The sequence below is a fragment of the Bacillus rossius genome, chromosome 8 (assembly GCF_032445375.1).
Source record: "Bacillus rossius redtenbacheri isolate Brsri chromosome 8, Brsri_v3, whole genome shotgun sequence".
Taxonomy (NCBI): Eukaryota; Metazoa; Arthropoda; class Insecta; order Phasmatodea; family Bacillidae; genus Bacillus; species Bacillus rossius.
Window position 1 is genome coordinate 4,010,135 of NC_086336.1, and position 26,595 is coordinate 4,036,729.

The window sequence follows — 26,595 nt, forward strand, 5'->3', positions numbered from 1 at the left end:
AGTTCACAACTTTGGGTTCACGTACAAATACAAACAAATAGCATGCATTGTAACATAATGTTACTCGCCAAACTCAGTGCCACTACATGGCACTTATGAGCTTCAGTAACAATGCACAACGAACTCAACAGAATGGCATGGTGTGACTGGCACAGCAGCATGTAGGATTGGTTATGGTTGAGTTTTAATGAATCACCTGTTGTTTATAAACTGCAGAGACAAACTTCAGAGGAAAGAAACATACCCCTCTTTCTCTAGCAATTCATTGCATCAAGTTGGTGTTTCGTTGCATTTGTTTACCAAACTAAATGTTTCAATGTGTGTAATGTTTCCTTTAAAGTTTTTAATTGTCAGCAATGTTATTTATTGAAATTGTTTTAAGTATCAAAATTAAATGAAAGTGTCGTAAGCTCATTTTTCTAATTTTTTTTTTCATTTTGTCACCCTGCTCTCAGTGTTGTCACTTGTCGGCTCACGCCACTACACTCCCCTTCGCATGTCACTGCGTGCACAGTGATGTACTTGAGCGAGAATATGACTACTATACCAACCTGTCACCCAATAATCACAGAGCATGCTGCGTAGTGCAGATTTACTATAGGGTATTCATTTTGTGTTATATAGATGATAACGCACCTATATCGGATTGAAATTGCATTCAATGACCAGTTATGAAGTTTATTTCATTAATCTTGTGTGGTTAAAGATGATGGTTGTTTTAAACTTATTAATTTTTGTGTTCCGAGTGCTGTTGTAAATATGTTATTGTGTCTGGTGCTCCTATATTTGCTCCAAGTTGAATAATATTTGAATGGTTTACAAGGGTAAGTTTTGCAGTGTTAATATTAAAATTTCAAACAAATGAATTGTGTAAATTTTAAATTCTAATAGCTACTGTTTTTTTATTATTGTTTTTTAGCGTTTGGAAATGCGAAGACCTATAGAAATGACAACTCTTCAAGATTCGTAAGTAATAACATTTTACTGACTTTATATACGTACTTATTATGTATCTATTGTAAGTATTGACACACATACTTTAATGCACATGTTAGTAGGTTGGCCAGTAGACAGTGAACAACCGTGATTGGCTGGTTGGCTGGGGAGTCCAGCCGGCACAGACCTTGGCACTATACATGATAGTTTAAACTATAATATTTTATTTATTCTATAATTGTTAATCATAATACTCAGTGTGCTGTATGATTCTTGGATCATGTATTGATTCTTAGTGATTTTGAGTACCTGATTCTAATTCTAGCAATTAATACGTTGTGCTATAATCCATCAAGACAGTCCTGCGGATTCAAAATGGGATTTTTTTTTCCTTCTGGAAGATTTTTTGGACATTGCTGTGAGCCAGTGATTTATTTTTTAAGTGCTCTATTCCCCCCCCCCCCCCCAACTCACACTCATATCCCTTGAAGAGAGCTGCTGCCTAATCCAGTCTCGTGCCTTGTGCACCCATTCAATCTGTGCTAACATTGCCTCAGGCAGGAAACAATAAATAGCTATGTTTATTTTCATTATCTTCATTGTACAACATCTAAATAAACTTACTTGTACAGAAAATTGAGCCTTTTATTATATTCAAAACTCCTCTTTGAAGAATAAAATGTTATAGGCTATTAATGCAAGAAAACTTTAATTCAAATTGAATAATATAATTTATTAATATTTAAAGGCAGTCAGTTTCATGATATGGTAAGTGTGCCATTCAGGGCGGCGTGCGTGGGCCAGACGCCCGCGGCGGTGGGTATCTTGTTAGTGAGGTCGCGGCACCTCGCTCCTCTGTTGACTTGCCCTCCTCGCCCCGAGCCGCTCGTACGGCTTCCCTCAGTCCCGGCCGCGACCGGCGGGCCTGCCCTGTCGCAGGCGTCCCTCCCTCTCCGGCCGCGAGTCGCAGCGTTTCAAGGTACAGCTGGCGTGTCCAATACACTGCCGGTTAGAGTCCACAAACATACATTCATAAATAGCCACAGCAATATTATTAGTATTCATAACTTAAAGTATGTAATGTAGTTTGTAGCTAAAAATATTGAAGTACATTACTTATTGAAAAAATTTTGTTTTGAAGTTCACACTGAAATATCCAATATTTTTTTTTTATTTAGTAACCCTTCGTCTCGTTATCATTATGCAATAATAAATTCAGTATGATTGGAACCTTTCGCTTAACTCGGATAATATTTTAATTATTTTTTTTTTTTTTTTTTTTTTTTGGTGTGGTGCTTGTCTAACATTTATCACGTTGTATTAGTTATTACATTCATTGCATACAATTTTCCCATTTAGTATAACAACTTCTGGTTTTTTTTAACTTCTCAACTTTCATCTAGTAAAATTTTGGTAACTATGCTTGATTCCATATTACTGAATTTTTCTAACTTTTAACGGATGCAGGCTAGGTGTAGATGTCGCCGAACGGGGATGTTTTTGGGAAGTATCTTTAATAACGGGACTTTATTCGCTTCGTATTCCAAATGCAGAGATTTGTAATAAAAACAAAATGAAGTTGAGCAAGTGTTGGCATTAATATTCATGTGGCGGGATTCAGTGGCAAAGAAGGGGGGCAGCTCTGGCAGTACGAGCTGGGAGGAGGAGGGAGAAGAATAATGTATGCAACTTTGATTACATAAATGTTTCCCAGCTGTCTTATTGGAGAACTGTCTCTTCCATCTGGTCCACCTTCTCAAAACCAATTTAGCGCAACATCTTCTAACAAATATCAGTTGCATTCCTTTTCAGATTAAGTGCTCATGGGCAATTTATTGGTTGGCTGTAAGTTTCTGATTATAAAGACTGTTTGTGTCAGTCTCATTTTTATTAGGTTTTCTTTATATTGTGCTTGTTTATTTTATTGAAACTGTACTTTATATATGATTGAATTTGCTAACTTTCTCTCCCCCTTCTTGTACCTTGAGTAATTCTCTTCAGATATTTATTTTATTCGTATTTAGTGCATTTAATTTTTTTTTACATTGGCATAGTGTTACATAAGGCTTGAAATTATAACCAATTTAATATAGCAGTAATTCTAAGTACTTAAGTACTATCCAACTGACTTAAAGAGACTACAATGGATAATCCTTAAAGTATCAGTAAAATATATTTGATTTTTTTTTGTGTGTCTCTCTTCATAACTTTTTAAAATGATCTAAATCTTTTATAGTATATTTGAGTTACAGTGCATGAAAAATAATTGTGTTTTATGTCTAATCTTAAAGCATGCTATATACCATATTTACCTAAAATAATACGAGACAACATAACAAGAAAAATTAATCTCTCATCTTCCAAATATAACACAGAAAGACAAATCATTTACACAATTAGAAGAGTGAACTTAACTTCTTTTTCTTTTTTTCTTTTTTTAATTTTTGAATAACACATGCAACAATAAAAAGAAAACACTCATGTCACTGATGTGGGCCGGTCTCCGCCAGGAGTGTGTGGAGACGTGGCAGGTGTTTATGTTGATGGCACCAGCCCTCTGGGTCAGCAGCTTCACACACAGTTCGGGCCAGTGTGGCTTCCTGCATCGGAGAGCTGTAGAGGTGTGCGGCCTATCAGGAACACTTGTTGCGGGCCCGCGGACACGCCCCGCCCAGGCTGGCGTAGCGTCTCGCTTGGACACATGTCGGGGTTAAGAGAGTACTCACATTCCGGGTCGCAGCAAGCTGCTGGTTTACTGTAGGGTCGCACCACCTCGCACTGTGAGTGATCAACGACGTGGGCACTGGTAACATTGTTCCGGCACCCGGTGGTAAGCTCTGAGTTTTAACTCGGGAGAAACTCTCAGGCAGCCGGTTCCGGCTGTCATGCTGATGTTGCGCGGCTGCTGAACATGGGGGAGGGGGGGATATAGCCCCCTCTAAAAACTCGAAAGGGAGAGACAGAAATTGAAAAGAAATTATGTAGGTTTAAAACTGATTGCCGAAAAAACTATTACCATGATATCAGTTAAAATAAACAGTGTCTGCTCTTTTGTTGGCGGCTCGGTACAAACACGCTCATGCTCTTTGAAACCACCGCAATATTATTGTCCAGCCACATGGGTGCGCTGTACTGCAAGTAAGCAGATTCGTATCGCAGGATTTTTTTTATCCATTTTAGCTATCAATTATTGCAATTTGTCTAGGCTTTATCGTGAAGTGTGCAATGAAGGTTAGACTCTTCGATCCCATGGGGGTGCCTCAAGGGCAATGTAGGATGCAGTAAGAGCTCACTCAATGTCAACATCCAGCATGTTCCACACTTGAGAGCGGAACAGGTTATTCGCAAAAGGCACTGTTATCAGGGGCATTTCTCATTTTTCCCCCACTTGGCCACGTCTTGCCCTGAGCGGAGTATGCCAGCTGGGTCCGTGTGCCCTTAAGCATATGGTGACACCCATTTTAATCGTTATGTCAAAGCACTCTCACAAACCAACACCGGGCCCCACATCATGTTTTAAACCTAGACCCTGATACCTCCACCATTATTATGGTTTGCATCAGGGACAAACTATGCCAGTAAGTAGCATTTCTGCTGCTTGTAGGTTCTAGGGATTTGTAGATAAGACCGTACCACAAAACATTAATATTGCTATGAAACTCACAAGGAAGTACTAGGAGCCAGTGGAGGAGTTCACTCTCAGTAGAGACACACTTTAGTTAGGACTGACCTTGATAGCAACTTTGGACCTGATTTAAGTATAAATATAACAATTTCAGTTAGTCAGCTTGCATGTCTGTTTTTATTTGGTCACTCGAACTCCAGTTTGTTGTTGAAAGATCTGAAGACTGTATTTTTATTCAGCTCCATCATTGCCATGAACATAAATTTTCAATTAAAATTTTGCTGTCCTCGTTCTTTTGGGCAACACTATCATTTAACAATATTCATAGCCTCCTTGATATGTATTATATGTAGAGACAAGATTTTATGGTATGATTTGAGTCCAATTTCATTTTTAAAATAGAGGATATAGGTGTTATGTTTTTATTTTTATAAAAGCTGTTTAGTTATACTGCTCCACCAAAATAACTAAAATATATATGCTGTATTTTTAAAATAAAATTATTTGTAATAAATTGGTCTTAAACAGATACGTTCAGAATAATAAAAATAAGCTAGCAAGAATTTGTGGTTTAAAAGTGATTCAATAAGCGATGCATAATAAAACAAATTAAATTAATTTTTCTGTTTCATACGCTTTGGTACAACTTTTTTTTATGATTTGAATTAAGTTTTGGTTACATGCTACCTAATTCTATGATATAACTGGCATTGCAGTGCTATGCTGTGTTGTCACATGCTTCTCGTTGCTATTTTGGTTGTATCGCAATTCACCGTATAATCTTGACCCCAATTATATGAATGTAATCTTTTGGTAATTATATTCTCGTTTATAGAACTTTATGCCTACCGCCAGACGCACTACCTACAAGTGTACTTTACTAAATATTGTTTGCATTTTAACACACTTCTACATTACAACATCTTGAATGCCACATCATGGAATTGAGTAAACAGTTTTCCTCGATTTCTCGCAAAACTGTTCTGACGGAGATGGCCAGTTTTGGAAATACACGACTCATAGTGTCGTTCACACTTCCAGGTAAACCATGACATTAACTGCATCCACTGTTACTCATCAGTGTCCTTGGGTGTAGCGATGGTTCCATTGGGAGCCTTATTATCACGGAAGTGCTCGCTTCTCTCCCCTCGCGGGTCCTCGCGACTTCTTCAGTTCTGTATGGAATAATTATGTAAATGTGTCTGCTTGCTCGGAGGCGGCTGTGATGAGCTGCCAGGCGCAGAGCTGCAGCGATGTGATTGATGTCCCTGCTGATGGATGTTCTGTTGCAGGGCAAATACTTGGACATAGAGTTCGACTACAAAGGCGATCCCTTGGGGGGAACCATTACAAACTGTGAGTACAGTTGCTTGCCATCTCTTAAAGGGGAGGTTTGATATCACACTTTGAGAGAGTTTATCTACATTATAAAATATTGTCTGTTAACCATGGAAGGCCCGGGGGGGGGGGGGGGGGGGGGGGGGGGGGCCTTCCTACCCTCGCTTTTGAAAGGGAAAAAAAAAAAAATAAAACAAGTAGCAAGATGCTGTAGTTAAAGAAAATTTGTAACTAGTCATTACAAACTATTGTTAAAAAATATTTTTTATAACTGATGTTCTTTTTGTTATTGTTTATTATTGTAAGCTAAACATGTTATAAGAAATTATTGTTAGAGATGGAAACACACAACACAAATATTGCACAAGGAATTAGCGATGTTTTACTGTAAGACGGTGACACAGCATTGCCAGAGTAGGGAAACCAAGGAAGACTTAAATGAGAACGGCAATGCCAGGATTCGAAGCTGGGTCCTCAGGACTTCAAGTTCAGTGTCGGACTGCCGCCACACTTGGTTCTGTGTGTATCAGTATAGAGAGTTTGGATGAATTGATAGTTTGGTAACTTTGTTAGATTCAATTAAAATGTTTAAGCATTTATTTCTTGTGTGTAGCATCAACTACATGAGTTGAAGTAATTTAAATTAATCAATTATTGCCGGAATATTTATGGATTTTTATTAATATAATTGCTATTAAATAGAACTTGTACTTTATTTGTGGTCATAAATCAGTGTCTATCGGAATTGGTTTTGCTTTCTAAGACAATTTTTTTGTATTATGTCATTAATTTTGTTTTGGCTACCGTACTGGAAGACCTCTTGGAAAAGGTGAGACATGGTTTCCTCTTCAGAAATTCATTACATACTACATTTTGTTTTTCCAATATTTAGTTACAATGAAATAGGCAGTACGTAAGGTCTAATGCACTCACCAGTAAACTTATTATAGAGTTTTAAAATCTACAACTACAAAAGAGATTTAGTAGTGATTCACATATATTATTACATTACTGTATGATATATGTGTATATATATATATATATATATATATATATATATATATATATAATAAATTCAGTTTCCTTACTATAATTAATTGTCTGCTGCATTAAGATTCTCTTCACTACTACTGATGAATAATTCTAAATTATTGTTCTTAATAGGAACAGTAAGTTTTAGAATGAAAACTTTAAACAAATCAAAGATAGGTACGCAGTATTTTGCTTTAAAAAAATTATTTTGCTTAACTGTACTTTGAGAAAAATAATTTTTGTGTAATATTTATATAGTTGGTGCAATGTGGTGATTTCACGAACTTGCATCTTGATTGTGTGTGCAGTGTAGCGTGTCACTGTATCTTTGAAACATGTTTTAGTAGCTAAAATATATGATATTATGTAAATCACATTTTAATGAATACTGTTTGTAAAAATGTGTCGACAGTCCCGCGTAACGAGCCAGGCGTCGGGGGAAAGGAACTTCCACATATTCTACCAGTTGCTGACGGGAGCTGACATTCAGCTTCTTAGTAAGTTCCCACTGCGTGACATGTATTTGTGCACTCCTCCATAGATGCCAACCCCCTCCTGCCCTTGCCTGAGATGTCACATGTGCCTGAAGTGAAGTGCTCATTGCAGTTATTCATTGTAGGTCCCTTGCTTTGCTCCAGAATTCCTGTGGAATGGCAGAGGACTTTATTGAACCGGTTTAGGCTGCGAAAATACTGAACTTACCGTGATTTAAGTTGTCAACAACTCTGTGTCATGTGTTTTGAGTCTCACTTTGTGCATGAGGGTTTTTGGAACGTATTTAGTTTGAATGCTATTAAGCCATGCGCCAACAAGCACATTGACGTAACGTTACGAGATTCACATCCCATAAATTAAAATATATAAAACATTGCTTAGCTCCAGGTCGGTATTATATATCCATACGGATAAGCGTTGTGCAGCTAACTGTTTATGACAATATCCTCTATTTTGAACGTAGGTCAGTAAAGTGCAAATTCTTTTGATTGTAGTTTCTATGCATGAAATATAATTTATATCAAATTTTGACTGATTATTGTGTCTTTTCACAGATACTGGTACCATTTATGGCCATCTAATTTGGTATTGTGTGAGAATGAATATTTTAATTTTTCTTATTAAAAACAATGTAGGAAAAAGGTACAGTTGTGTGTAGATAGATTACTGTTCCTTAAATGACCACAAACTATTTAGAAATTTACTGGAAACTGTAAAAGTTATTATCTTGTCTTTGTCTTGACCTTGTGGTGATTAAATACCTGAGAACAGAACTGAGTGCTTATAATGTCTCAACTCTAGTACAAAAGCATTCATTTTTTAATCTACATAGCTTGACATTTCTTTCTGAAATATAGTATTTTTGAATTTGACGGTGCTCATTTGTTGTTTAGCTCTGGTGGTTTACATTTGTGTCCCAAAGTGAGTTGGTTGCCAGCACCTGAGTTTCTTGGTATCAGGGTGATGCCAGGGGAAAGATATCGGGATAACCTTCTCCCACACTTTCCCATAAAATACGGAGTTATGTTATAGTCCTACTACAAATGCTGTGCAGTGAAAAGTGAAGTTAAAAATTTGTTCGTCTGTAAAGTCGGTTTATGGACGATAGTTTAACGTGACAACGTCATAAAAAAACATTGATGAAATGATTGCATACTTTTATGAATAAAATTGGATCATTTTTATTTTAATAATAAAAGAATAAATACTTGAAATTATACTAGTAATCAGATTTTTAAAATGCATGAATAATTAACCTTTATTGCCGAAATTGTTGTTGTAATAAGCAATGAAAACGACATTAACTTTTCACTTCACTTTATAAACAGTCAACGAAACAGTTCACGTGTAGATGTAAGTTGTGTGCTGCTGCTGTCTTTCTTCTCCTCGGATGCATAGGCCAATCGAGTGGAAGAGAGATAGATACGGCGCAAGCATACAATGAGCGTAATGGGACACAGCGTAACGGAACAATGTGCATAACGGGACACTTTTTCGTGCGTGCAGCCGGCGTTCATAAATTTATTAGACATCACGTCAAAAAATAATGCATCTTCCCTGCGTCAAAATAAATCTTGGCTATGCCAGTACTTGTGAAATTTAATCATCAGTGATACATTAGGGTGTAGACAGATCACAAAAGTCACATTCCAGTTCCAAAACTGAATGAATGATCACAAAGTTACAAAAAAGAAAAACTTATGAAATATTTATGGTGCCGGTAATTGCAAAACTTTAATTTCAATTTGGCATAATGCATGGCTGACTTCAGTTTATAGTTGCACAGAAAATAAAACATTTGAAATTATTTGGAAATTATCTTAGTAATATCTAATAAAAAATTGGCACATTTTATAAATAGTAGAACAATTCACATTTTTTTAGGTTTTAATAATTATGCATAAAAATCACTCTTTCACTTTATTGTTCATCAAATTTCAGCTTAATTTATCACTATTATAAAACCAGGTCTTTCAGTGCTGGTTTCCAGTTTCAGCATTCAACTTATTTTGTCTTAATTATTTAACAGCTAAAGGTTATTTATCTTTGTCTTGATTGAAAAATTATGCTTGGTCTGCTTTCAGACATTTAAGTTTTCTCTAATATATTAAAAAGAATAAACTGATGGCTCTAAATGTGTAGTTTAAAATATTTCTCAGTAAATTTTTTGTTAATGCTTGATCAAAGATTTATTTTAAGATTTATTTAATTTATTTAAAATAATTTACTAATTCTTTTGATACATATCCCAAATAACATTATTTGTTTTTGTATGTTATATTTCTTTTCAGAGTTATTGAAGCTTCAACGTAATCTAGACAACTATGCGTTCTTACGGCAAAGCCGTAACCATAATTCAACGGGTTTGGATGACAAGCGAGATTTTATAGCAACAAAAGTAAGTGTTGAGAATTTATAATATTTATAGTTTATTTATTATAGTTATCCTACTTTGCATTATATTGTTAGGTATATTATATATGTATACGTTTATGATTATTAAAATTGTTTTGATTAAATGTCCTTATATTTTTTGTTTTGTTCTAGAGGGCAATGGAGACGCTAGGATTCTCTCAAGAAGATATTGTTAATGTGTTTAAAATTGTGGCATCGGTTCTGAAGCTAGGCAATATTAACTTTATCCCCACCAACAACATTGACGGAACGGAGGGATGCACAATCAACAATGATTATGGTAATAATTTGAGAAATACTTCTTTATGTTTTATTGTGTGTAAATATTTTTTTCGGGAACACCTCTTATCACATTTAACTCCTCAATTTTTTTTCAACTCAAATTTTTAGCTATATTTTGTTTTGAAATTTTATGTTAAAATTTAAAATGAATTATTTTTATGTTAAGATGTTTTCTTAAGATGATATTTGTAAATGTAGGTGCAAAAAAAAGGGTTAAATTTATTCAGTACCAATTATTGGGTCGTAGTGGAAAGTGTCTCATTATTATTAAGCTCGCCTGATGGTGCGTATGACCATCAGAATTATGCACTCTGAGCTCTAGTGGGAGTGTTTCTTCAATGAGGCTGGCAGCAACATATTTAGGGTGTAGACAGTCTGTCACCTTGTCTCTTCGACATCCTCTCGTTGGCCTTTGTGAGACTGAAGCGTGTAACTACCTTCAACATTTATAACAGCATCAAGTTTTGACAACCTTTGTTACTTCTCATTTAAAAAAAAAAAAATCTCTTTTACATTTTTATGAAAAATTTATGTTTTAAATATTAATAATTAAAGGATTAATTTATTATATTAATTACCGTCTTTAATAATATGAATTAGTTAAAAGAAAAAAACATTAAAACCATGTTAAGAAATTTGTTGAGGTTCTTAGATAGTTAGATGTATTTAACAGGAAAAACATATTAAAAAGGAAAAAAAAATATATATATTTTTATGTGTCTATATATTTTTATGTGTCAAGTGATAAATTTTTTTACTTATAATGCATGAATTTTTTTGTAAGTGGAATTTTCTTAAGAATATTTTACTGATATATTTTTTTTTCACTTTCACTTTGCTTACAAACCATATTTTCATCGTCTTCAGTTCCTTCTTATGAAATGTCACAGTATATAGAAGTAGAAATACAATAATTGTAGATAGAACATGCTTAGAGAAAAAATCAAACTTTTGGCATTTCTGTGGTCTTTCGAGAAGGCTACAACTTATTTGAAAGTCATGACTTCTCCTTTTAAGATCTTGTGGTTTGAAGAGAACCGGGGTCAAAGTGTGGCGACACCGCTTCCGTGAATGTTTCTTGTTTAATATTTTTTTGAAATATCTTTAACTCACAAACTTCAAAGATGTGACCAGCTCATGGTGTTTGCTGCGTGAGAACGTCAGAGCTAGTCGCGAGGACTGAGAGGCGTGCGGGAGTGTGGAGTGTGGAGTGGCGTGTGAGCCGGGGCCCGGCGGGGGGTTGCAGAGCTGTTCGACGTGTGCGAGCTGCTGGGCTCGGAGGCGGAGCACCTGGGCACCAGCCTCACCCAGCGCACGCTCGTCGTCTGCCCCGCCAAGTGTTGCTCGCCCACCCCTCTCAGGCACGGCCGTGCGTCGCCCTCCAAGCACCTGCCCAGAGGTACCCGTCCGTGCCTTACGTGCATCCCGACTCGGTGCCTTACATGTTCTTGCCGCAGCTCCCCCGCGGAGGTTCCCATCGGCTGTTCTCTAGTCGCGTGTGCTATTGGTGTGCTGGTGGCCTTGTATTCATCTTCATGCTAACCTTTCAATCGGTGTTGCTGTGTCACGTAATATGCTTGTTTTTGTACAGTGTGTATGCATTTTATATGTTCGGAAATTGTGCAAGTATGTTGGCTTATGCTTGGTGTACGTAATAATGTGTTATATGTGTGTTATTCAACTTCTTTTTCTTTTTTTATGGTTTACGTTTTTCATTTCTAAATTTAAAGAAAAGCATCTAATGTTTTTTTCTTTTATTCTCATTCTCCGGCATATCGTAAACTATTGTCTGTCAACTAGTGATTTGGAACCCACTACAACTTAGCCTCCCTTTAGGCATAACCGTGTGGCATAGTTACCTGATCCCCAAACTTATGATATTATGTACTTATCTTCAGGGCCATCAAAAGGGTGGCAAAAGTTGGGGAGGGGGGGGGGGATGGCAGCAAAATCCCTGGGTCTCAGACATCAGGGGGCCCAAGACTTTTTAATGCGTGGATTTACCCTGGTAGCAGGATGAAAATTACATGTCTGGAAACATTAAGTTACGCAATATGCTCATATTATGTCTACAATTATGGCCACGTTAACTTTGTACGATCAAATCTGCCTGGAAGAAAGTTATGACAACAGACTACAAGAAGAGACAGAAAAATATATCTACAAGGTATTTGGTTTCATCTTAGATAAGGAGGAAGCTTAGTTATGCTTGGGAACATAATGTTAAAAACCTGATTAGCCAGTGAAGAATCCGCCAACCATGACAGGTGGATGTTATTTCAAGATAGTGAGCGGGACAGCTTCTTAAGCAGCCAGTAACTTAGATTTTTTTTACACGTCTTGATTTGTCTTCCATGTTCATTTAGTTTTAGCGTGTTATTAATATGTTATAACGCACATACACCGTTGGCTAAGAATAATCGTGTTATATATATGTGTGTGTAATTTTTTTTTTTCAATCCAGTTGTTTCCAGTTTCTTTGGAATATTAATTAAATGACCTGTAAGTACAAGTATAGAAATATGCATATGAGAGAGGGAGAATTACAGAAGGTACATCCGCTGATCTTATCAGTACAAAACTTTAACTATTGCTATCTGTGTAACATATTTTGCATAGATTTCTGATATTTATTTTTCATTCAGTTTGGCATTTTTCACTTGAGAGCACCTGAATAAAGTCCTGTCCGTAAGTTCTGCTATGTCCATAATTTCTGATGTACTGTGACTCAATGCAATGCTGTGTGTGGTAACTCCATAGTCTAGAATCCAGGCCGGAGTGCTACTTCAACAGGTGGGTGTCTGGCTTTAATATTAGAATTGCTTAATAGTTCTAGTATTGGAACCAAGGGAAATGAAAAGCTGTTTCTTGTGATGATATGTTTATTTAGAAGTTTACTTTTTGTTTCAAAAATTATTACACAGAGATGAATTAATCAAACACCCAGTTCTTTATGTTTTTTTACTGAAGTGGCTGGGGTATAAAGAAAATAAGTGGTCAAAATAACAGGAACATTTTTATTTTTACTTTATTTGCAGTTTTAATTAAATCAATCTTTAGCTCATTTTTGGTTATAGTATTTTTATTTTAAGCAGTAAATGTTTAAAGACATAATTGCTAACTATGTATGTGCAGTATTAAGAAATTCTCTTGTTTAATTTGTTGCTAAATTATTTGTTGAATTTACGCACTGTTTTTGTATGTACATACACATGTATGATGTGTTTTCGTGTTGGCAGAGCTGTACGAAGTGTGTGAGATAGTTGGGTCGAACCACGACGCGCTCCAGGAAGCGATGACGTCGCGCATCGTGGAGGATGGCTCGGAGGTTGTGTTGGCAGACCTGAGTGCCAGCGAAGCCACCGGGGCGAGGGACTCGCTGTGCAAGGCCCTGTACAGTCGACTCTTCACCTGGCTGGTCAACAGGGTCAACGAGGGCATAAAGGTATTGTTCGGTCTGGCTGATCACTTCTTCTATATCTTTTCTTTATTATTTTAATAAAGCTATTTTCATACTTTTAAAATGCTTCATAGTAGTGCAAGTAATGATTAGAGACCTGCAAAATTCGCGGTTTTGATGGCCTTCAGGATAGACGGCACATACCCCAGGACGCTCGGGCAAATAACGCAAGTTCATTGGCTGCCGACTTGTAAGTCGTCTCGGCTAGTTTGTCTGTGATTCGATCCTTCTTTGGTTGAGGGTTTATAACTGGTTGAGATTCGTCCAGGTGAACAATAGCAAAATTATCTAAGAGGTTGACGTCGACCCAAGTGCCTACCTAGCTCCCTACAGGCCGTTATGACGAGGCAACGCCTCTCCTGCCAGTTAGGCATAATGATATACCAGTGTGTGTTGTTTTTTTTTCAGCGGACTGTAATCTTTTATATTTTTGAAGGGTATTGTTGTGTTTGTACACCGGGCGACTGAGGTCCCGCCCTGCCTGCGAAACGTCATGTGCTCCGTGGGAGACGTCGAGGGGAGGGAGAGACGCGCCGGGAGGGGAAGCGCCGCGCGCGGAGCGCTCAGTCGAGTCAGTCGCGAGGGAGACACGGTCGCGAGTAGTCGCACAGTCGCTGGGCAGACGGCCCCGAGGAGTAGTCGCGGAGTAGTCGCTGGGCAGACGGCCCCGAGGAGTAGTCGCGGAGTAGTCGCTGGGCAGACGGCCCCGAGGAGTAGTCGCGGAGTAGTCGCTGGGCAGACGGCCCCGAGGAGTAGTCGCGGAGTAGTCGCTGGGCAGACGGCCCCGAGGAGTAGTCGCGGAGTAGTCGCTGGGCAGACGGCCCCGAGGAGTAGTCGCGGAGTAGTCGCTGGGCAGACGGCCCCGAGGAGTAGTCGCGGAGTAGTCGCTGGGCAGACGGCCCCGAGGAGTAGTCGCGGAGTAGTCGCTGGGCAGACGGCCCCGAGGAGTAGTCGCGGAGTAGTCGCTGGGCAGACGGCCCCGAGGAGTAGTCGCGGAGTAGTCGCTGGGCAGACGGCCCCGAGGAGTAGTCGCGGAGTAGTCGCTGGGCAGACGGCCCCGAGGAGTAGTCGCGGAGTAGTCGCTGGGCAGGCGGCCCCGAGGAGTAGTCGCGGAGTAGTCGCTGGGCAGACGGCCCCGAGGAGTAGTCGCGGAGTAGTCGCTGGGCAGACGGCCCCGAGGAGTAGTCGCGGAGTAGTCGCTGGGCAGACGGCCCCGAGGAGTAGTCGCGGAGTAGTCGCTGGGCAGGCGGCCCCGAGGAGTAGTCGCGGAGTAGTCGCTGGGCAGACGGCCCCGAGGAGTAGTCGCGGAGTAGTCGCTGGGCAGGCGGCCCCGAGGAGTAGTCGCGGAGTAGTCGCTGGGCAGGCGGCCCCGAGGAGTAGTCGCGGAGTAGTCGCTGGGCAGACGGCCCCGAGGAGTAGTCGCGGAGTAGTCGCTGGGCAGACGGCCCCGAGGAGTAGTCGCGGAGTAGCCGCGGGGGCAGACGGCCCCGAGGAGTAGTCGCGGAGTAGTCGCTGGGCAGACGGCCCCGAGGAGTAGTCGCGGAGTAGTCGCTGGGCAGACGGCCCCGAGGAGTAGTCGCGGAGTAGTCGCTGGGCAGACGGCCCCGAGGAGTAGTCGCGGAGTAGTCGCTGGGCAGACGGCCCCGAGGAGTAGTCGCGGAGTAGTCGCTGGGCAGACGGCCCCGAGGAGTAGTCGCGGAGTAGTCGCTGGGCAGACGGCCCCGAGGAGTAGTCGCGGAGTAGTCGCTGGGCAGACGGCCCCGAGGAGTAGTCGCGGAGTAGTCGCTGGGCAGACGGCCCCGAGGAGTAGTCGCGGAGTAGTCGCTGGGCAGACGGCCCCGAGTAGTAGTCGCGGAGTAGTCGCTGGGCAGGCGGCCCCGAGGAGTAGTCGCGGAGTAGTCGCTGGGCAGACGGCCCCGAGGAGTAGTCGCGGAGTAGTCGCTGGGCAGACGGCCCCGAGGAGTAGTCGCGGAGTAGTCGCTGGGCAGACGGCCCCGAGGAGTAGTCGCGGAGTAGTCGCGGAGTAGTCGCTGGGCAGACGGCCCCGAGGAGTAGTCGCGGAGTAGTCGCTGGGCAGACGGCCCCGAGGAGTAGTCGCGGAGTAGTCGCTGGGCAGGCGGCCCCGAGGAGTAGTCGCGGAGTAGTCGCTGGGCAGACGGCCCCGAGGAGTAGTCGCGGAGTAGTCGCTGGGCAGGCGGCCCCGAGGAGTAGTCGCGGAGTAGTCGCTGGGCAGACGGCCCCGAGGAGTAGTCGCGGAGTAGTCGCTGGGCAGGCGGCCCCGAGGAGTAGTCGCGGAGTAGTCGCTGGGCAGACGGCCCCGAGGAGTAGTCGCGGAGTAGTCGCTGGGCAGACGGCCCCGAGGAGTAGTCGCGGAGTAGTCGCTGGGCAGGCGGCCCCGAGGAGTAGTCGCGGAGTAGTCGCTGGGCAGACGGCCCCGAGGAGTAGTCGCGGAGTAGTCGCTGGGCAGACGGCCCCGAGGAGTAGTCGCGGAGTAGTCGCTGGGCAGACGGCCCCGAGGAGTAGTCGCGGAGTAGTCGCTGGGCAGGCGGCCCCGAGGAGTAGTCGCGGAGTAGTCGCTGGGCAGGCGGCCCCGAGGAGTAGTCGCGGAGTAGTCGCTGGGCAGACGGCCCCGAGGAGTAGTCGCGGAGTAGTCGCTGGGCAGACGGCCCCGAGGAGTAGTCACGGAGTAGTCGCTGGGCAGACGGCCCCGAGGAGTAGTCGCGGAGTAGTCGCTGGGCAGACGGCCCCGAGGAGTAGTCGCGGAGTAGTCGCTGGGCAGGCGGCCCCGAGGAGTAGTCGCGGAGTAGTCGCTGGGCAGGCGGCCCCGAGGAGTAGTCGCGGAGTAGTCGCTGGGCAGGCGGCCCCGAGGAGTAGTCGCGGAGTAGTCGCTGGGCAGGCGGCCCCGAGGAGTAGTCGCGGAGTAGTCGCTGGGCAGGCGGCCCCGAGGAGTAGTCGCGGAGTAGTCGCTGGGCAGGCGGCCCCGAGGAGTAGTCGCGGAGTAGTCGCTGGGCAGGCGGCCCCGAGGAGTAGTCGCGGAGTAGTCGCTGGGCAGACGGCCCCGAGGAGTAGTCGCGGAGTAGTCGCTGGGCAGACGGCCCCGAGGAGTAGTCGCGGAGTAGTCGCTGGGCAGGCGGCCCCGAGGAGTAGTCGCGGAGTAGTCGCTGGGCAGACGGCCCCGAGGAGTAGTCGCGGAGTAGTCGCTGGGCAGGCGGCCCCGAGGAGTAGTCGCGGAGTAGTCGCTGGGCAGGCGGCCCCGAGGAGTAGTCGCGGAGTAGTCGCTGGGCAGGCGGCCCCGAGGAGTAGTCGCGGAGTAGTCGCTGGGCAGGCGGCCCCGAGGAGTAGTCGCGGAGTAGTCGCTGGGCAGGCGGCCCCGAGGAGTAGTCGCGGAGTAGTCGCTGGGCAGGCGGCCCCGAGGAGTAGTCGCGGAGTAGTCGCTGGGCAGACGGCCCCGAGGAGTAGTCGCGGAGTAGTCGCTGGGCAGACGGCCCCGAGGAGTAGTCGCGGAGTAGTCGCTGGGCAGACGGCCCCGAGGAGTAGTCGCGGAGTAGTCGCTGGGCAGACGGCCCCGAGGAGTAGTCGCGGAGTAGTCGCTGGGCAGACGGCCCCGAGGAGTAGTCGCGGAGTAGTCGCTGGGCAGACGGCCCCGAGGAGTAGTCGCGGAGTAGTCGCTGGGCAGACGGCCCCGAGGAGTAGTCGCGGAGTAGTCGCTGGGCAGGCGGCCCCGAGGAGTAGTCGCGGAGTAGTCGCTGGGCAGACGGCCCCGAGGAGTAGTCGCGGAGTAGTCGCTGGGCAGACGGCCCCGAGGAGTAGTCGCGGAGTAGTCGCTGGGCAGACGGCCCCGAGGAGTAGTCGCGGAGTAGTCGCTGGGCAGACGGCCCCGAGGAGTAGTCGCGGAGTAGTCGCTGGGCAGACGGCCCCGAGGAGTAGTCGCGGAGTAGTCGCTGGGCAGACGGCCCCGAGGAGTAGTCGCGGAGTAGTCGCTGGGCAGACGGCCCCGAGGAGTAGTCGCGGAGTAGTCGCTGGGCAGACGGCCCCGAGGAGTAGTCGCGGAGTAGTCGCAGGGCAGGCGGCCCCGAGGAGTAGTCGCGGAGTAGTCGCTGGGCAGACGGCCCCGAGGAGTAGTCGCGGAGTAGTCGCTGGGCAGGCGGCCCCGAGGAGTAGTCGCGGAGTAGTCGCTGGGCAGACGGCCCCGAGGAGTAGTCGCGGAGTAGTCGCTGGGCAGACGGCCCCGAGGAGTAGTCGCGGAGTAGTCGCTGGGCAGACGGCCCCGAGGAGTAGTCGCGGAGTAGTCGCTGGGCAGGCGGCCCCGAGGAGTAGTCGCGGAGTAGTCGCTGGGCAGACGGCCCCGAGGAGTAGTCGCGGAGTAGTCGCTGGGCAGACGGCCCCGAGGAGTAGTCGCGGAGTAGTCGCTGGGCAGACGGCCCCGAGGAGTAGTCGCGGAGTAGTCGCTGGGCAGACGGCCCCGAGGAGTAGTCGCGGAGTAGTCGCTGGGCAGGCGGCCCCGAGGAGTAGTCGCGGAGTAGTCGCTGGGCAGGCGGCCCCGAGGAGTAGTCGCGGAGTAGTCGCTGGGCAGACGGCCCCGAGGAGTAGTCGCGGAGTAGTCGCTGGGCAGGCGGCCCCGAGGAGTAGTCGCGGAGTAGTCGCTGGGCAGACGGCCCCGAGGAGTAGTCGCGGAGTAGTCGCTGGGCAGACGGCCCCGAGGAGTAGTCGCGGAGTAGTCGCTGGGCAGACGGCCCCGAGGAGTAGTCGCGGAGTAGTCGCTGGGCAGACGGCCCCGAGGAGTAGTCGCGGAGTAGTCGCTGGGCAGACGGCCCCGAGGAGTAGTCGCGGAGTAGTCGCTGGGCAGACGGCCCCGAGGAGTAGTCGCGGAGTAGTCGCTGGGCAGACGGCCCCGAGGAGTAGTCGCGGAGTAGTCGCTGGGCAGACGGCCCCGAGGAGTAGTCGCGGAGTAGTCGCTGGGCAGACGGCCCCGAGGAGTAGTCGCGGAGTAGTCGCTGGGCAGGCGGCCCCGAGGAGTAGTCGCGGAGTAGTCGCTGGGCAGACGGCCCCGAGGAGTAGTCGCGGAGTAGTCGCTGGGCAGACGGCCCCGAGGAGTAGTCGCGGAGTAGTCGCTGGGCAGACGGCCCCGAGGAGTAGTCGCGGAGTAGTCGCTGGGCAGGCGGCCCCGAGGAGTAGTCGCGGAGTAGTCGCTGGGCAGACGGCCCCGAGGAGTAGTCGCGGAGTAGTCGCTGGGCAGACGGCCCCGAGGAGTAGTCGCGGAGTAGTCGCTGGGCAGACGGCCCCGAGGAGTAGTCGCGGAGTAGTCGCTGGGCAGACGGCCCCGAGGAGTAGTCGCGGAGTAGTCGCTGGGCAGACGGCCCCGAGGAGTAGTCGCGGAGTAGTCGCTGGGCAGACGGCCCCGAGGAGTAGTCGCGGAGTAGTCGCTGGGCAGACGGCCCCGAGGAGTAGTCGCGGAGTAGTCGCTGGGCAGACGGCCCCGAGGAGTAGTCGCGGAGTAGTCGCTGGGCAGACGGCCCCGAGGAGTAGTCGCGGAGTAGTCGCTGGGCAGACGGCCCCGAGGAGTAGTCGCGGAGTAGTCGCTGGGCAGACGGCCCCGAGGAGTAGTCGCGGAGTAGTCGCTGGGCAGACGGCCCCGAGGAGTAGTCGCGGAGTAGTCGCTGGGCAGACGGCCCCGAGGAGTAGTCGCGGAGTAGTCGCTGGGCAGACGGCCCCGAGGAGTAGTCGCGGAGTAGTCGCTGGGCAGACGGCCCCGAGGAGTAGTCGCGGAGTAGTCGCTGGGCAGACGGCCCCGAGGAGTAGTCGCGGAGTAGTCGCTGGGCAGACGGCCCCGAGGAGTAGTCGCGGAGTAGTCGCTGGGCAGACGGCCCCGAGGAGTAGTCGCGGAGTAGTCGCTGGGCAGACGGCCCCGAGGAGTAGTCGCGGAGTAGTCGCTGGGCAGACGGCCCCGAGGAGTAGTCGCGGAGTAGTCGCTGGGCAGACGGCCCCGAGGAGTAGTCGCGGAGTAGTCGCTGGGCAGACGGCCCCGAGGAGTAGTCGCGGAGTAGTCGCTGGGCAGGCGGCCCCGAGGAGTAGTCGCGGAGTAGTCGCTGGGCAGGCGGCCCCGAGGAGTAGTCGCGGAGTAGTCGCTGGGCAGGCGGCCCCGAGGAGTAGTCGCGGAGTAGTCGCTGGGCAGGCGGCCCCGAGGAGTAGTCGCGGAGTAGTCGCTGGGCAGACGGCCCCGAGGAGTAGTCGCGGAGTAGTCGCTGGGCAGACGGCCCCGAGGAGTAGTCGCGGAGTAGTCGCTGGGCAGACGGCCCCGAGGAGTAGTCGCGGAGTAGTCGCTGGGCAGACGGCCCCGAGGAGTAGTCGCGGAGTAGTCGCTGGGCAGACGGCCCCGAGGAGTAGTCGCGGAGTAGTCGCTGGGCAGACGGCCCCGAGGAGTAGTCGCGGAGTAGTCGCTGGGCAGACGGCCCCGAGGAGTAGTCGCGGAGTAGTCGCTGGGCAGACGGCCCCGAGGAGTAGTCGCGGAGTAGTCGCTGGGCAGACGGCCCCGAGGAGTAGTCGCGGAGTAGTCGCTGGGCAGACGGCCCCGAGGAGTAGTCGCGGAGTAGTCGCTGGGCAGACGGCCCCGAGGAGTAGTCGCGGAGTAGTCGCTGGGCAGACGGCCCCGAGGAGTAGTCGCGGAGTAGTCGCTGGGCAGACGGCCCCGAGGAGTAGTCGCGGAGTAGTCGCTGGGCAGACGGCCCCGAGGAGTAGTCGCGGAGTAGTCGCTGGGCAGACGGCCCCGAGGAGTAGTCGCGGAGTAGTCGCTGGGCAGACGGCCCCGAGGAGTAGTCGCGGAGTAGTCGCTGGGCAGACGGCCCCGAGGAGTAGTCGCGGAGTAGTCGCTGGGCAGACGGCCCCGAGGAGTAGTCGCGGAGTAGTCGCTGGGCAGACGGCCCCGAGGAGTAGTCGCGGAGTAGTCGCTGGGCAGACGGCCCCGAGGAGTAGTCGCGGAGTAGTCTCTGGGCAGGCGGCCCCGAGGAGTAGTCGCGGAGTAGTCGCTGGGCAGGCGGCCCCGAGGAGTAGTCGCGGAGTAGTCGCTGGGCAGGCGGCCCCGAGGAGTAGTCGCGGAGTAGTCGCTGGGCAGGCGGCCCCGAGGAGTAGTCGCGGAGTAGTCGCTGGGCAGGCGGCCCCGAGGAGTAGTCGCGGAGTAGTCGCGGAGTAGTCGCTGGGCAGGCGGCCCCGAGGAATAGTCGCGGAGTAGTCGCTGGGCAGACGGCCCCGAGGAGTAGTCGCGGAGTAGTCGCTGGGCAGACGGCCCCGAGGAGTAGTCGCGGAGTAGTCGCTGGGCAGGCGGCCCCGAGGAGTAGTCGCGGAGTAGTCGCTGGGCAGACGGCCCCGAGGAGTAGTCGCGGAGTAGTCGCTGGGCAGACGGCCCCGAGGAGTAGTCGCGGAGTAGTCGCTGGGCAGGCGGCCCCGAGGAGTAGTCGCGGAGTAGTCGCTGGGCAGACGGCCCCGAGGAGTAGTCGCGGAGTAGTCGCTGGGCAGACGGCCCCGAGGAGTAGTCGCGGAGTAGTCGCTGGGCAGGCGGCCCCGAGGAGTAGTCGCGGAGTAGTCGCTGGGCAGGCGGCCCCGAGGAGTAGTCGCGGAGTAGTCGCTGGGCAGGCGGCCCCGAGGAGTAGTCGCGGAGTAGTCGCTGGGCAGGCGGCCCCGAGGAGTAGTCGCGGAGTAGTCGCTGGGCAGGCGGCCCCGAGGAGTAGTCGCGGAGTAGTCGCTGGGCAGGCGGCCCCGAGGAGTAGTCGCGGAGTAGTCGCTGGGCAGACGGCCCCGAGGAGTAGTCGCGGAGTAGTCGCTGGGCAGACGGCCCCGAGGAGTAGTCGCGGAGTAGTCGCTGGGCAGGCGGCCCCGAGGAGTAGTCGCGGAGTAGTCGCTGGGCAGGCGGCCCCGAGGAGTAGTCGCGGAGTAGTCGCTGGGCAGACGGCCCCGAGGAGTAGTCGCGGAGTAGTCGCTGGGCAGGCGGCCCCGAGGAGTAGTCGCGGAGTAGTCGCTGGGCAGGCGGCCCCGAGGAGTAGTCGCGGAGTAGTCGCTGGGCAGGCGGCCCCGAGGAGTAGTCGCGGAGTAGTCGCTGGGCAGGCGGCCCCGAGGAGTAGTCGCGGAGTAGTCGCTGGGCAGGCGGCCCCGAGGAGTAGTCGCGGAGTAGTCGCTGGGCAGGCGGCCCCGAGGAGTAGTCGCGGAGTAGTCGCTGGGCAGGCGGCCCCGAGGAGTAGTCGCGGAGTAGTCGCTGGGCAGGCGGCCCCGAGGAGTAGTCGCGGAGTAGTCGCTGGGCAGGCGGCCCCGAGGAGTAGTCGCGGAGTAGTCGCTGGGCAGGCGGCCCCGAGGAGTAGTCGCGGAGTAGTCGCTGGGCAGACGGCCCCGAGGAGTAGTCGCGGAGTAGTCGCTGGGCAGACGGCCCCGAGGAGTTGTCGCGGAGTAGTCGCTGGGCAGGCGGCCCCGAGGAGTAGTCGCGGAGTAGTCGCTGGGCAGACGGCCCCGAGGAGTAGTCGCGGAGTAGTCGCTGGGCAGACGGCCCCGAGGAGTAGTCGCGGAGTAGTCGCTGGGCAGACGGCCCCGAGGAGTAGTCGCGGAGTAGTCGCTGGGCAGGCGGCCCCGAGGAGTAGTCGCGGAGTAGTCGCTGGGCAGGCGGCCCCGAGGAGTAGTCGCGGAGTAGTCGCTGGGCAGACGGCCCCGAGGAGTAGTCGCGGAGTAGTCGCTGGGCAGACGGCCCCGAGGAGTAGTCGCGGAGTAGTCGCTGGGCAGGCGGCCCCGAGGAGTAGTCGCGGAGTAGTCGCTGGGCAGACGGCCCCGAGGAGTAGTCGCGGAGTAGTCGCTGGGCAGGCGGCCCCGAGGAGTAGTCGCGGAGTAGTCGCTGGGCAGGCGGCCCCGAGGAGTAGTCGCGGAGTAGTCGCTGGGCAGACGGCCCCGAGGAGTAGTCGCGGAGTAGTCGCTGGGCAGGCGGCCCCGAGGAGTAGTCGCGGAGTAGTCGCTGGGCAGACGGCCCCGAGGAGTAGTCGCGGAGTAGTCGCTGGGCAGACGGCCCCGAGGAGTAGTCGCGGAGTAGTCGCTGGGCAGGCGGCCCCGAGGAGTAGTCGCGGAGTAGTCGCTGGGCAGGCGGCCCCGAGGAGTAGTCGCTGGGCAGGCGGCCCCGAGGAGTAGTCGCGGAGTAGTCGCTGGGCAGGCGGCCCCGAGGAGTAGTCGCGGAGTAGTCGCTGGGCAGGCGGCCCCGAGGAGTAGTCGCGGAGTAGTCGCTGGGCAGGCGGCCCCGAGGAGTAGTCGCGGAGTAGTCGCTGGGCAGGCGGCCCCGAGGAGTAGTCGCGGAGTAGTCGCTGGGCAGGCGGCCCCGAGGAGTAGTCGCGGAGTAGTCGCTGGGCAGGCGGCCCCGAGGAGTAGTCGCGGAGTAGTCGCTGGGCAGGCGGCCCCGAGGAGTAGTCGCGGAGTAGTCGCTGGGCAGACGGCCCCGAGGAGTAGTCGCGGAGTAGTCGCTGGGCAGGCGGCCCCGAGGAGTAGTCGCGGAGTAGTCGCTGGGCAGACGGCCCCGAGGAGTAGTCGCGGAGTAGTCGCTGGGCAGGCGGCCCCGAGGAGTAGTCGCGGAGTAGTCGCTGGGCAGACGGCCCCGAGGAGTAGTCGCGGAGTAGTCGCTGGGCAGGCGGCCCCGAGGAGTAGTCGCGGAGTAGTCGCTGGGCAGGCGGCCCCGAGGAGTAGTCGCGGAGTAGTCGCTGGGCAGGCGGCCCCGAGGAGTAGTCGCGGAGTAGTCGCTGGGCAGACGGCCCCGAGGAGTAGTCGCGGAGTAGTCGCTGGGCAGACGGCCCCGAGGAGTAGTCGCGGAGTAGTCGCTGGGCAGGCGGCCCCGAGGAGTAGTCGCGGAGTAGTCGCTGGGCAGGCGGCCCCGAGGAGTAGTCGCGGAGTAGTCGCTGGGCAGACGGCCCCGAGGAGTAGTCGCGGAGTAGTCGCTGGGCAGGCGGCCCCGAGGAGTAGTCGCGGAGTAGTCGCTGGGCAGGCGGCTCCGAGGAGTAGTCGCGGAGTAGTCGCTGGGCAGACGGCCCCGAGGAGTAGTCGCGGAGTAGTCGCTGGGCAGACGGCCCCGAGGAGTAGTCGCGGAGTAGTCGCTGGGCAGACGGCCCCGAGGAGTAGTCGCGGAGTAGTCGCTGGGCAGGCGGCCCCGAGGAGTAGTCGCGGAGTAGTCGCTGGGCAGGCGGCCCCGAGGAGTAGTCGCGGAGTAGTCGCTGGGCAGACGGCCCCGAGGAGTAGTCGCGGAGTAGTCGCTGGGCAGACGGCCCCGAGGAGTAGTCGCGGAGTAGTCGCTGGGCAGGCGGCCCCGAGGAGTAGTCGCGGAGTAGTCGCTGGGCAGGCGGCCCCGAGGAGTAGTCGCGGAGTAGTCGCTGGGCAGGCGGCCCCGAGGAGTAGTCGCGGAGTAGTCGCTGGGCAGACGGCCCCGAGGAGTAGTCGCGGAGTAGTCGCTGGGCAGGCGGCCCCGAGGAGTAGTCGCGGAGTAGTCGCTGGGCAGACGGCCCCGAGGAGTAGTCGCGGAGTAGTCGCTGGGCAGGCGGCCCCGAGGAGTAGTCGCGGAGTAGTCGCTGGGCAGGCGGCCCCGAGGAGTAGTCGCGGAGTAGTCGCTGGGCAGGCGGCCCCGAGGAGTAGTCGCGGAGTAGTCGCTGGGCAGGCGGCCCCGAGGAGTAGTCGCGGAGTAGTCGCTGGGCAGGCGGCCCCGAGGAGTAGTCGCGGAGTAGTCGCTGGGCAGACGGCCCCGAGGAGTAGTCGCGGAGTAGTCGCTGGGCAGACGGCCCCGAGGAGTAGTCGCGGAGTAGTCGCTGGGCAGACGGCCCCGAGGAGTAGTCGCGGAGTAGTCGCTGGGCAGACGGCCCCGAGGAGTAGTCGCGGAGTAGTCGCTGGGCAGACGGCCCCGAGGAGTAGTCGCGGAGTAGTCGCTGGGCAGACGGCCCCGAGGAGTAGTCGCGGAGTAGTCGCTGGGCAGACGGCCCCGAGGAGTAGTCGCGGAGTAGTCGCTGGGCAGACGGCCCCGAGGAGTAGTCGCGGAGTAGTCGCTGGGCAGACGGCCCCGAGGAGTAGTCGCGGAGTAGTCGCTGGGCAGGCGGCCCCGAGGAGTAGTCGCGGAGTAGTCGCTGGGCAGACGGCCCCGAGGAGTAGTCGCGGAGTAGTCGCTGGGCAGACGGCCCCGAGGAGTAGTCGCGGAGTAGTCGCTGGGCAGACGGCCCCGAGGAGTAGTCGCGGAGTAGTCGCTGGGCAGGCGGCCCCGAGGAGTAGTCGCGGAGTAGTCGCTGGGCAGACGGCCCCGAGGAGTAGTCGCGGAGTAGTCGCTGGGCAGACGGCCCCGAGGAGTAGTCGCGGAGTAGTCGCTGGGCAGACGGCCCCGAGGAGTAGTCGCGGAGTAGTCGCTGGGCAGACGGCCCCGAGGAGTAGTCGCGGAGTAGTCGCTGGGCAGACGGCCCCGAGGAGTAGTCGCGGAGTAGTCGCTGGGCAGACGGCCCCGAGGAGTAGTCGCGGAGTAGTCGCTGGGCAGACGGCCCCGAGGAGTAGTCGCGGAGTAGTCGCTGGGCAGACGGCCCCGAGGAGTAGTCGCGGAGTAGTCGCTGGGCAGACGGCCCCGAGGAGTAGTCGCGGAGTAGTCGCTGGGCAGACGGCCCCGAGGAGTAGTCGCGGAGTAGTCGCTGGGCAGACGGCCCCGAGGAGTAGTCGCGGAGTAGTCGCTGGGCAGACGGCCCCGAGGAGTAGTCGCGGAGTAGTCGCTGGGCAGACGGCCCCGAGGAGTAGTCGCGGAGTAGTCGCTGGGCAGACGGCCCCGAGGAGTAGTCGCGGAGTAGTCGCTGGGCAGACGGCCCCGAGGAGTAGTCGCGGAGTAGTCGCTGGGCAGACGGCCCCGAGGAGTAGTCGCGGAGTAGTCGCTGGGCAGACGGCCCCGAGGAGTAGTCGCGGAGTAGTCGCTGGGCAGACGGCCCCGAGGAGTAGTCGCGGAGTAGTCGCTGGGCAGACGGCCCCGAGGAGTAGTCGCGGAGTAGTCGCTGGGCAGACGGCCCCGAGGAGTAGTCGCGGAGTAGTCGCTGGGCAGACGGCCCCGAGGAGTAGTCGCGGAGTAGTCGCTGGGCAGACGGCCCCGAGGAGTAGTCGCGGAGTAGTCGCTGGGCAGACGGCCCCGAGGAGTAGTCGCGGAGTAGTCGCTGGGCAGGCGGCCCCGAGGAGTAGTCGCGGAGTAGTCGCTGGGCAGGCGGCCCCGAGGAGTAGTCGCGGAGTAGTCGCTGGGCAGGCGGCCCCGAGGAGTAGTCGCGGAGTAGTCGCTGGGCAGACGGCCCCGAGGAGTAGTCGCGGAGTAGTCGCTGGGCAGACGGCCCCGAGGAGTAGTCGCGGAGTAGTCGCTGGGCAGACGGCCCCGAGGAGTAGTCGCGGAGTAGTCGCTGGGCAGACGGCCCCGAGGAGTAGTCGCGGAGTAGTCGCTGGGCAGACGGCCCCGAGGAGTAGTCGCGGAGTAGTCGCTGGGCAGACGGCCCCGAGGAGTAGTCGCGGAGTAGTCGCTGGGCAGACGGCCCCGAGGAGTAGTCGCGGAGTAGTCGCTGGGCAGACGGCCCCGAGGAGTAGTCGCGGAGTAGTCGCTGGGCAGACGGCCCCGAGGAGTAGTCGCGGAGTAGTCGCTGGGCAGGCGGCCCCGAGGAGTAGTCGCGGAGTAGTCGCTGGGCAGGCGGCCCCGAGGAGTAGTCGCGGAGTAGTCGCTGGGCAGACGGCCCCGAGGAGTAGTCGCGGAGTAGTCGCTGGGCAGACGGCCCCGAGGAGTAGTCGCGGAGTAGTCGCTGGGCAGACGGCCCCGAGGAGTAGTCGCGGAGTAGTCGCTGGGCAGGCGGCCCCGAGGAGTAGTCGCGGAGTAGTCGCTGGGCAGACGGCCCCGAGGAGTAGTCGCGGAGTAGTCGCTGGGCAGACGGCCCCGAGGAGTAGTCGCAGAGTAGTCGCTGGGCAGACGGCCCCGAGGAGTAGTCGCGGAGTAGTCGCTGGGCAGACGGCCCCGAGGAGT

At 52.3% G+C, this 26,595-nt stretch overlaps 1 protein-coding gene across 1 annotated transcript in view; it reads left to right on the forward strand.

The window, feature by feature from the left end:
• The window catches only part of LOC134535502 (unconventional myosin-Ia), a 171,051-nt gene that overhangs the window by 97,926 nt on the left and 46,530 nt on the right, over positions 1-26,595 (forward strand). The window contains exons 5-12 of the mRNA XM_063374640.1: positions 920-966; positions 5,854-5,917; positions 6,715-6,728; positions 7,344-7,428; positions 9,718-9,824; positions 9,974-10,121; positions 11,370-11,522; positions 13,363-13,568. Of these exons, the coding sequence (XP_063230710.1) occupies positions 920-966; positions 5,854-5,917; positions 6,715-6,728; positions 7,344-7,428; positions 9,718-9,824; positions 9,974-10,121; positions 11,370-11,522; positions 13,363-13,568 (824 nt within the window). The remainder of the gene's footprint in view (positions 1-919; positions 967-5,853; positions 5,918-6,714; positions 6,729-7,343; positions 7,429-9,717; positions 9,825-9,973; positions 10,122-11,369; positions 11,523-13,362; positions 13,569-26,595) is intronic.